This window comes from Pezoporus flaviventris, unplaced genomic scaffold (genome assembly GCF_033815535.1).
Source record: "Pezoporus flaviventris isolate CSIRO_AGI_PZ_B2104156 unplaced genomic scaffold, CSIRO_AGI_Pfla_v1 ptg000029l, whole genome shotgun sequence".
Taxonomy (NCBI): domain Eukaryota; kingdom Metazoa; phylum Chordata; class Aves; order Psittaciformes; family Psittacidae; genus Pezoporus; species Pezoporus flaviventris.
The window spans coordinates 18,309,419-18,319,767 of NW_026892577.1; the positions used below are offsets into that span (position 1 = coordinate 18,309,419).

Consider the following 10,349-nt stretch of genomic DNA (forward strand, 5'->3'; position numbering starts at 1 on the left):
CCAGATCCTCTCCTACAGTGGCCCAAGATCTTCATTCTCACAGTCCCTGTGTCTGCCTTCCAGGACTTGGGTGGTGTGGTCAGAGCCTTTTCCAGTGAAGACCGAGGCAAAGAAGTCATTCAGAACCTCAGCCTTCTCCAAATCCAGGGTAGCCATTTCTCCTGATTGCTTTCAGAGGAGGCCTATGTTGTCCCTAGTCTGTCTTTTATTCACAACGTACCTATAGAACCCCTTCCTGTTATCCTTAACATCCCTAACCAAGTTTAATTCTAACTGGGCCTTAGCTTTCCTAACCTGGCCCCTAGCTTACTGGACAACATTTCTGTGTTCTTCCCAGGCTTCCTGTCCTTGCTTCCACCTTTTATAAGCCTCTTTTTTCCTTCAAACTTTCTTCAGCAGCTCCTTATCCATCCAAGGACGTCTCCTGGCCCTCCTGCTGCACTTTCTTCTAGTTGGGATGCAACACTCCTGAGCTTGTAGCAGGTGATCCTTGAATATCAACCAAAAGTCTTGGGTCCCCCTGCCCTCTAGGGCTATATCCTATGGAACCTCTACTAAGCAGGTTCCTGAAGAGGCCAGAGTCTGCTCTCTTGAAGTCCACGGCAGTGAGCTTGCTGCATGCTCTTCTCACTGTCTCAAGGATTTCAAACTCGACCATCTCATGATCGCTACCACCAGCATTGCCCTGGAGCGTCACATTTCCAACCAGCCCTTCCCTGTTGGTGAGCACAAGGTCAAGCATGGCACCTCTCCTTGTCAGCTCCTCTATTATTTGCAGAAGGAAATTGTATTCCACACAACCGAGGAACCTCCTGGATTGCTTGTGCTGGGCTGTACCATCGCTCCAACAGATGTCAGGGTGGTTGAAGTCACCCATGAGAACAAGGGCCTGCGAGCGTGAGGCTGTTCCTATCTGTCTATAGAGTGCTTCATCCACAGATTCCTCTTGATCAGATGGTCTGTAACAGATCCCCACAGTAATGTCCCCTATAGCTGTTCTCCCTTTAAGCCTCACCCACAAGCACTCTCACTGCTCACCTGTCCCCAGACAGTTCCATACTCTCCAGCCTATCCCTAACATAAAGGGCAACTCCTCCTCCCTGCCTGCCAGTTCTGTCTTTTCTAAAGAGCCTGTAACCTTCAATTCCAGCACTCCAGTCATGGGAGCCATCCCACCATGTTTCTGTGATTCCTATTATATCATGCCCCTCCTAGACATGCACACATCTCTAATTCCTCTTGTTTGTTCCCCATGCTATGGGTCTTTGCATAAAGGCATCTGAGCTGTGCTCCAACTGAAGCTGGCTCATTGGCTGGAGCGGCTGGAATATCTCTACATTGCTACAGGCATTTATTATAGGTGCTGGCAACTGGGTGGGTGGGTTGGGAAGGAATGATGCCCCCTCCCTCAACACATCTAGTTTAAAGCCTCCTTGACCAGTCTGGCAAGCCTCCTACCAAAACTGCTCTTTCCCTTCTTTAGCAGCAGCTCCACCAGCCCCCACTACACCTGGCCTCCAAGCTTGGGTCCCGTGTTCAGGACACCCAAATCCCTGACTATGACACCACCCTTTTAACCATTTATTAACCTGGCTAATCCTTCTAGCCTTTTTAGGGTCCTCCCCTGCATCCTAGAGATTTGACAAAAGGACTGTCTGAGCCCCAGAGCCCCCAGCCACCTCTCCCAGGGCTCTGTAGTCCTCCTTTATGTTCCCCAGGATATCTATGTCACTAGCACCTGCATGGATCACTAGAAAGGGGTAATAGTGAGTGGGACTTACTAGAGCAGGCAGCCTCTCTTCAACATACCTGATCTGTGCCCTTGGTAGGCAACACACCTCCCTTGAGACTGGGTCAGGCGGACAGATGGGTGCCTCTGTGCCTTTCAAAGTAGAGTCTGCCACTGCTACGACCCACTGCTTTTTCCTCCAGCACAAGTAGAGATCTTACCAGTGCATCAGCCAGTTTAAGTCATCTTTTAACGGATTCGCAACATAATACGCGTACTGCTGAGCAACTTACCAAATGCAGGACTGGCTTTAAGAGTAGCCCTAAACTATTACAGAGCTCATGGTGATCTCTTTCCCCATGCTTGCCTGGGGCTCCTACATGACTGCTATTTCTGGTTGCATGTCTGTCCATTTGATGAAATCCCAAATAAGAGGCCAACAGTGGTTTGCGGTTGGTTTAGAACGCGCAGGCATTATAGCTGTGTTCTGCATGAGCAAAAATGGAGGGCGAAGGAGGGAAGAACCCAAGATGTGAACAAGTGTGATAGTTCTTCAAAATACTGCTAAACGTTTCCAAAGGGAGGTGGAAATTCTTGCGTACTGTATTCTCTGCAGCACTCACAAGGTCTCTGACTACCTTGTGACAATCATCATAGAAATTCTGACTTTTATATGACCATAGTGCAGGGAGCAACAAATACATATGTAAATGAAGATCAAGACAGACACTGCAAACTGGAGATCCAGACACAACCAGAGCCCATGAGGATGCAGAAACACAGAAGAGAGACACCTGTGGTGGAATCCATTTATGAAAACCATCCATCCTGTCACTGAAAAAACCCCACCAAATAGTGGCTGGGGCCAGAAATAACAGGCACAATCCACCAAGGATCACACGGTGGCAGTAAGAGTTTTCTCTTTGCACGTACATGAAATTCTATGGAAAACGGGAAAGAGACTTTGGATGGGGGAAGGGCTGTTTGAAATGATGTCTCTAAGATGTGGAAGCAAAATCAGATTCCCCTGGAGCACCCAACCTCTCTGGGAAAGATGTTTTGCTGTCCCCCTAAATTAATTTGTTTTAATAAAGAACATATAAACCCTTGCAGTGATACCGATGGTAGAAAAGAGCAGCCAGAGAGTTTGTTGGAGTCCTTACCACTCACGTGCCTGAGTTCCTTCAGGCTCTGAGTGAAATGAAGACAGGCTCTTCATTTGACAGAAGGAGTCCAGACCATAACTGAGATGAAATGAAATGCCCAAGAAAACTGGAATAAAAATGCAACTCCAGCTGCAGAACTTTGCCCCCATGATGGCAGCTTCCCTTAGTTCTCAGCTGTTCCTTACCTGCAGTGGTGTCTCGCTACTGTGTTTTCTTCCTTAGACCTAGGCTTTTCAGCTGGGAGGTGGAATGAAAGTGTGATTCAGGCAAGAGACACCATCCAGAGAAATTACCTCCTCAGCAGCCCCACCTTGATTCAGGGCAGGGTGCTGAGTGGCCACAGTGACAGGGGAGGTTGTACTGGCAAATGCCTGGGAGGGAGCAGAAGGGGGAGTTGGTGGGAGAAGAACAGGGCTGAGCCGTAGCAAAGGCTTCCCACTCCTAGCTTGTGGGAAGGCTAGGCCACAGCGTGTCTGAGACATGAAAGGAGCCTCCGGAGCAGCCATGGCTCCCATCAAGAGGGTGAAGGCAGACAGAACTTCAGCCTCTGAACGCACCGCTTTAGGAGGGATGCTGCAGTTATACTTTGTCCAGCTGTGGGTAGCGGGGTTGGCAGCCCCAAGAACAGCAGATAGAGCTACAGAAAGCCCCCAGGCTGCAGGACCCTCTTCCTACCCTGCACTGCGAGTCTTCCTGCCTGGTCTCGTGCTGTGACTGGCAGGGGGTCCTTGAAGGCAGCAGCAACGGGTCCAGCAGATGAAGCAGGCAGGAGCCTTGCCCCTGTAGGCACAGCCTTTCCCACAGGGCACTGGCCACAGGCACTGCAGACCTACTCTGCAGTGGAGCAGCAGATGTAGGTACCAACCTAACCCAAAGAAAATTATGGCTCAAGTCTTTTCAAACAGATTTTTCTTTATTGGGTCATTAACAAAGACACATACAGCGGTATCCACATGCAAAGCACGCTGCTGTTTTGGGGGGGCCCATGCTGAAGGAGAAACATGTCATGGCAAGAGCCATTTGTGAGAAAATCGGCTGTTTGATGCAGCCACTGCACTCAATGAGCCCATGGACAGAGTATCAGTGCAACAGGCTATAATGACACCCAAGGCCTCCCTGAGATGTGATGGAGCAGTTCTGGGAGGCTTTGAAGGCGTCTACTCTGTGTCTGTACCTGTGTTTGGGCTGCCTTCTTGGAGGCCTTGGAAAGGTGGGCCAATGCTCCTGCAATTGTTTTTATTAAGGGACATGTGTCCTGGTTTCAGCTGGGACAGAGTCAATTTTCTACCCAGGAGAAGGAGTGGTAGAGTGCAGAGAACGGTTTTGTGCTTTTCAACGGGGGATAGCACAGAGCTGGTAGGCAGGAGGTACATTGCCTGTCCCACTCAGCACTGGGATTACGTTGATTTCCTGGGGATTGACAGTAGGCTTCAAGGTAAAGTTCTGCAAAATGGTGGTCATGAATAAGAATATCTCCATGCGTGCCAGGCCCTCTCCAGGGCATATTCGCTTCCCTGGAAGTGAAAACAGCAAATAGCACTCTGCTGACTAGACCAGAGTTTGTGCTAAGCAGATGTGTTGCACAGCTTTGTTTACCAGATACACCCACAGCAGTGAGATGACCGTTAGGATTACTGAGGACATTTGCAAGAGAAGAGTTTGTTGAAGAAAAACCCTTGGCCGTTTGATTGGGTATGTGAAGGAAGAACAGAAAGACGGGTTGCTTAAGGATGACTGGTGGCTGTGCAGGAAGGTGACAGGTGTTTTAGAAAGTGTCAGTGGGTCCCACTTGTATCATTATATTGGCAACTCCTAGTAGGAGGTTTGAGAAGCCCCAAACAAGATGGGAAATGCAGCTAAGGAGAATAGCAATACGGAGGAGTTATCCAAAGAGCAGTGAGCCCCAAGGAAGCACCAAGAGGACCATGCTAGGGAGAGGGAGTGTGTGTTATAGGGAAAGACAGGATGCTTGGCCAGAGCAGGAAGTCAACAGAGAGAGGAAGAGAGAGAAAGCCTGTGCTTTACCTGCTGAGAAGGGCATGAAGAACTCGCTCTTCCTAAAGGTGCCATTCGCATTCAAGAAATGTCCAGGGTTGAACTCATTTGGGTTTGGAAACTCTTTACTGTCATGGAGGACAGAATTGAGGATGGGAAAAATCGTAGTGCCCTGAGGTAACACAAGAGGAAGAGAACATGAAGGGGAGTCTAGTTGGATCACTTAATCTGACTGCCTGCCAAGTGAAAACTCAGCTTCCCAGCACAGCCCTACCCACGTTTCATTTCCCTTTGGGGACCCTTCCTTTGAGGAGGCAGCTTTAGGGAGACCCTGCTAGATGTCACAAAAGGGACAGTTGGCTTCTCTTCCTGAGCACTTCCTCTCACTTTCACATCATTTATCCTCACTCTGCTCTAGTCATCTGGGGACGCCTTATCTAACTCTTCTCCTTAGTGTTTCGCAATAATGAACTTATAGATGCATCATGTTCCTTCTTTCCTGCAAGATCCCAAAAGCAAAAGCACACAAGGTTGTGGAAATAAAGCACTGTTACATTCTCCTGATAAATTTCTCCTGACAGGATCCTCTTCTTTCTCTCTTCCGGACCATTTGTGGGGTTTTTGTTTGGATCATGGGCAGGGAGAAATAAACAATCCAGCAGTGACGACACAAGAGGTGGAAGCTAAGCAGATCCCTGGGTCCTGCGTTTTGATTGTACAAGATAGCTGAAAATCAAGATGTCAACCGCCACATGCTACTGTTTCCCACGGCCACCCAGAAGAGCAATGAGCATTGCCGTAGCCAGCCAGGCCAGGTCTTGGGTTGCTCTAGTCTTGCCTCTGGCAGTAGCCAGTAGTGACTGCCTCAAGCAGTGTGTGAGCACAGGGCAAACAGGTTTTTCTTGTTCCCTTGAATAGCCAGGATAGACTCCAGCACTTTGTGGCTGAGGGGCTCTCTGTGCTCAGCAACTACCAACTGACTTTACTGTCTCTCCTGGAGGGTGGTGAGCAGTTCCACAGCTTTGCTGCCTTTTGTGTGAGGAGTCACTGCTCTGCGTTTTTTGTGAACCCACTGTATTTCTACAGGGAGGTGAAACTGCAGGGCAAGTGAACAAAGGTGTTGGGCAGAGTTGCTCTTCCACACTTTGCCTACTAACCTTTGGAATGACGTACTCTCTGAAGCGTGTGTCTTTAGTCACAGTGTGAGGGAGGCCCATGGGGATGAGGGAGATGAAGCGCTGGATTTCATGGGCCACTGCATCTGTGTAGGGCATCTGGGTCCTGTCAGCCACACAAGGTCTTCGTGATCGTCCTATGACCTGGTCAATCTCTTCTTGAACTTTCTCTGTCATGAGAGGCACAAACCATAAAATGGGTAAAGAAAACCAAACCTACCTAAACAGGTTGCCCTAAGCTGTCCAAAGAACACAGGTGACAGGAGCAGTGATGCTGGTTTTGGTGTCAACTAGAACACACCTCCACTGCAGCCCCTGCAAAGAATGTCTTCCTAGTGACTTGGTTAAATAGGAGTACTGGAAGACAAAGATGTGGACACACTCAGGTCCGGGCCGTGAGGAGAGTGTAGCTGATGATGATGTCAGTGAAGCTGAGGGATCTCTAATGACCACCCTGGGGAAAGATGGTGCAGGGACTTTGCCCATTTGGATAAAATATGAGAAAGGGAGGAGAAAAGTTGTGGTGTTGGACACGTGCCCAGCCCAGGTGAACAGCTAAAGAGGAAGAGGTCACAGACTGGTACCTTGTATCTTCGGGTGTTTAAGAAGAAGCAGAAGCCCGTATCTTATGGTGGTGCTAGTTGTCTCAGTTGCAGCAATGAACAAGTCGAAGGTGGTGGTTATCAGGTTCTTCATGTGGAAAGTGGAACTGGGACAGTCTTTCTCCTAGAGAAAAAGCTGGGATGTTGCTCCAGCTGAGATAAGAAAAGTGGCCCTCTCTTGTGTCATCCCAGGCCTGCCTTTTCACCCAGAGCTGTTGCATTTCTCCGCTAAGGTGCAGCAGCCATCTGGGGCATTATAATGCTGTCTTTATGCAGTAAGCTCAACCCCACAGCAATCTTCTTTCAAGCTGTTGACCAAATGCTATGTAGCTGCCTCTTTTCACTTGCTATGCCAACTGCCAGTTGGCTAGTTTCTAATAAAAGAACTGCAAGACCAGACTGCAAATGTCCCTGTGTTTTGGTGAGAGCAGATGAAGGTCTTGATGTCCAAGCAGCTACAGGAAGTGGCTGGTGAGTGTGTAGACCCAGAGCTGTAAGCTCTAGCAGAGTTAGTATCTGAGGTTTGGTGTCTTCCCACAGCTCAGCGCAGCTGCCTGGGAAGGGGTCATCCTAATGCCTGTGTTAGGAGAGGGAAGGGGTTCAGTGTAGGTGTATTTGGGGCTGAGCTGGGGCTCTATGTTGTCTCCTTACCTCCTGCATTTTGTTGAGGAAGAGGTCGATGAAATCCCGAGGGGAAGTGGGATCTAGGGAGGCTTGGTGTACTTTCACTTCCTCTGACACAAAGGCTTTTAGAGAATCAAATTCTTTGAATATGTTGTTGTGTGGGCCAGGCAAGTAAACCAAAATGTTTGAGAACATCTGGTAGAGCTGAAAAGAAAGAAACAGGAAGGTCCATAGCATGATCATTGCTCTTTTCTTTGATATTAGCAAAAAGCCTAGAAAGGCCACAACCCTCTCAACTGTGCCAAGCAGAAGGCTTGGCACAAGTATGAAGCTGGGCACAAGTATGAGGCTGGGCAGTCTGACAGCATGGTAGGGTCTTGCTTAGTAGCAGTAGAAATCTCAAAGGTGGAAAAGAAGGATGTTCAGGACTAGGGGGAAGCTGCACTTAGCTGGCAAAGCCAACTCCATTGGTGAGGATGCTTCTTGCTCTTGAATGAATTCCCATTTGTGCAGCAGGGCATTGATGGAGTCCTAGTTAGAAGACTGAAATGCAACTTCACTGGGAGGGAGGCCTCCTGCTTCCCTGGGAGAATATTGACACTGTGAAATGGCTATTGAATGTACCTGTCCCCAGAGAGAATTCATCATCTCAAAGATGTTGTTCATGTTGTTCATCAAAGCCAGGAACTTCTTGTCTTTATAGTCATATCGTTTCCCAAAGACGATGGAGCATATGACATTGGCGATAGCACAGCTCAGGATAAAGGTTGGGTCAAAAGGTGTTCCTGTGATTTCAGATAAGTTACAAACCATTAAAAAAAACCCAAAACTATGGCTACTTATGACTACTGTGGGTACCCTGAGGCCTGGTTATTAGAGGAAATATCAGATCACAGTCTCTCAATGACACAGAAGGGTCCTCCAAAAAGAACAGTACATGATTATGGAATTATTTACTGCTTTGTAATGGGGCATAGCTGGTGCACAGACCAGACACATGGGAACTTCAACTCTATGCTGAAAAGATGGGTCCCTTAATACAGTCTTTATTTTTTGCACTCATAACCTATATTAAAAATGGACCATACCCTTTGTTTTGTCAATCTCTTCCAGAAAGTACTCAATTTCCTCCTGGATTCTCTCTTCAATGCTCCTCTTCCCCATTCCAAAGTTGCGCAGAGCGCTGAGAGCAAACCGCCGAGCTTGCAACCACTCCTCGTTGTTGCTAAACACAATCCCTGCAGAGGAAGAAGGAAGAGGAAAGACCTGGCTTGGGCATGCTACGTGTGAGATGAAGAGGCTCATGGTGACAGTGAATCCTGTCCCTGTGACAGCATTGACATGGTGGTGTCAGTACTGTGGTTTGGAGAATATCTCTGGAGGTCCTGTAGCCCAACTGCCTGCTTTTGGCTTTTTTCACCACATAGCCAGCCTCCCTGTGATCAAACAAGTCATCACTCATATCCACATGTAATTTCCCTTGTTGCAACTGGTGGCTTCTGCTGCTGCTTACCCTTTCACTGGTATCAATCCAGCTTCATTTCTCTGCTATCCTCATTAGGTCATGTAAGCCAACAATCACAGCCCACTCTGCCTTCCCTTCCCTTCTCCAGGTGGGTCCCATTCACTCCCCACAGTCTTCCCTTGTGTATAATGAACTCCAGCTCTGCCAAATGCATACTCAGCCCTTCCCTTCTCCTCAGAAGGAGCTTGATCAGCAAACATACCTAATCCATTGTTAGCCCTGTCTCCTATTGGCATGTGTCCTCTGCCAGCAAACTCATCCGCACGATCAACCAAGGCTTCTTTCACCACATCATGTCCATGCAGGACCACCACTGGGTCAGAGCCCAGGTGCACTGTGAACACTGGTCCATACTCTTCACTGAGCTGTCAAAATGCAAGAGAGAATGAGCAGATAGGGAGGAGGAGTTGAAAAGTGGCCTTGCTGCTGCATCCCACTGCAGGTAGTGCAGCCTCACAGACTAGCAGTGTCCAGATTGGTCCTGTCATGATAATTCTGGGTGTGGAGAGGGTTTCCAGCTATCAGGCCCTGAACAACAATGGCAACAGCAGGGAGGGGAGAAGCTGAGATCCCTACCACTTTTCTGCTCCTCTAGGCTTGCCACTCATCAAGCTAGAGCCACATGTTGTCCCCATGCACAGGTCGTACATGGTTCTCAACCATAGAATAAAGTAAGAGAAAGTAACGTAAGAGAGAAGAAAGTAGCTTTACCTTCTGGAAGGTTTTAGCCATGTTCTTTGGTTTCACCTGCAGCACATTACCTAGGATGGGAAGGGGAACTGGTCCTGGGGGCATCTTCCCCTTTCCAGACTTCCCTCTCCATGCTGCAACAGAAAGCAGGCAAGCAATGCAAACTAGAAGGACAATAGTGGCTGCTCCCAGGAGCTCCATTTGCTTCTGCAGCTCAGGAGGGAGTGACTCTGGCTGCCGGAGCCCAAATTTATATACAGAAGGGCTATGTTGGTTCAATAGCAGGTTTTTGATTACACGGCTTAGTCAACACTACTAGTCAATCATTTGTTAGACCGCCCTGCGTTATGAAACTAGGATTTCTTTTGGTGTTAGTTGGTCATTGAAAACAGACCTTATCTCAAATAACTGCAGCAGCCAAGAGTGGTTAAGAAACTTGTAATGTGCTGCTAAAACTTCTTTTGTTTCATCTAAAGTTTATCATTAAAGAGGTCACGCATAGGAGTGCACTTTTCTACTGGGGTGCTCGCAGAAATTTGCTGTTGCGAGAACATCTTCCAAGTTCTTCAATGCCATTTGGATTTTCTGTTCTTTGGTATTGACTGTACAAGCTCTCAGTGGGGCCAGCCATCCTTGCTTGTTCCGGAAGTCTTCCTGACATTAACAGTGGAGTTTGGGCTTCATACAGTAAGACAAAGAACTTATTGACAGGTTCTCAGTGCACAGCAATCATCTTGGTCTCTCTCCGTAGGGCTGTCTGGCCTCACAAGAGACAAAAGTAAAAAAGTATCCATCTAGCAAGGGCAGAAAGGCCTCCAGACATCACAACAGACAAGAAAGGGT

At 48.2% G+C, this 10,349-nt stretch overlaps 1 protein-coding gene across 1 annotated transcript; it reads right to left on the reverse strand.

Moving 5' to 3' along the window:
- Positions 1–3,787: 3,787 nt before the first annotated feature.
- Positions 3,788–9,737, reverse strand: LOC133272314 (cytochrome P450 2C29-like). Its single transcript, XM_061459378.1, has 9 exons — positions 9,528–9,737; positions 9,019–9,181; positions 8,380–8,529; positions 7,916–8,076; positions 7,319–7,495; positions 6,650–6,791; positions 6,048–6,235; positions 4,921–5,062; positions 3,788–4,409 (listed from the first exon to the last, which is right to left on the reverse strand). The coding sequence occupies exons 1-9, from the start codon at positions 9,705–9,707 to the stop codon at positions 4,228–4,230; spliced, it is 1,485 nt and encodes a 494-aa protein (XP_061315362.1). The 5' UTR covers positions 9,708–9,737; the 3' UTR covers positions 3,788–4,227.
- Between the last annotated feature and the right edge of the window lie 612 nt (positions 9,738–10,349).

Coding starts and splice junctions, on each gene's coding strand:
- LOC133272314 (XM_061459378.1), bottom strand. CDS start 9,707: ATGGAGCTCCTGGGAGCAGCCACTATTGTCCTTCTAGTTTGCATTGCT. Junction 8,077..8,379: donor AGAGATTGACAAAACAAAGG/GTATGGTCCATT, acceptor CTGAAATCACAG/GAACACCTTTTGACCCAACC. Junction 6,236..6,649: donor TAAACACCCGAAGATACAAG/GTACCAGTCTGT, acceptor CTCTCATGACAG/AGAAAGTTCAAGAAGAGATT.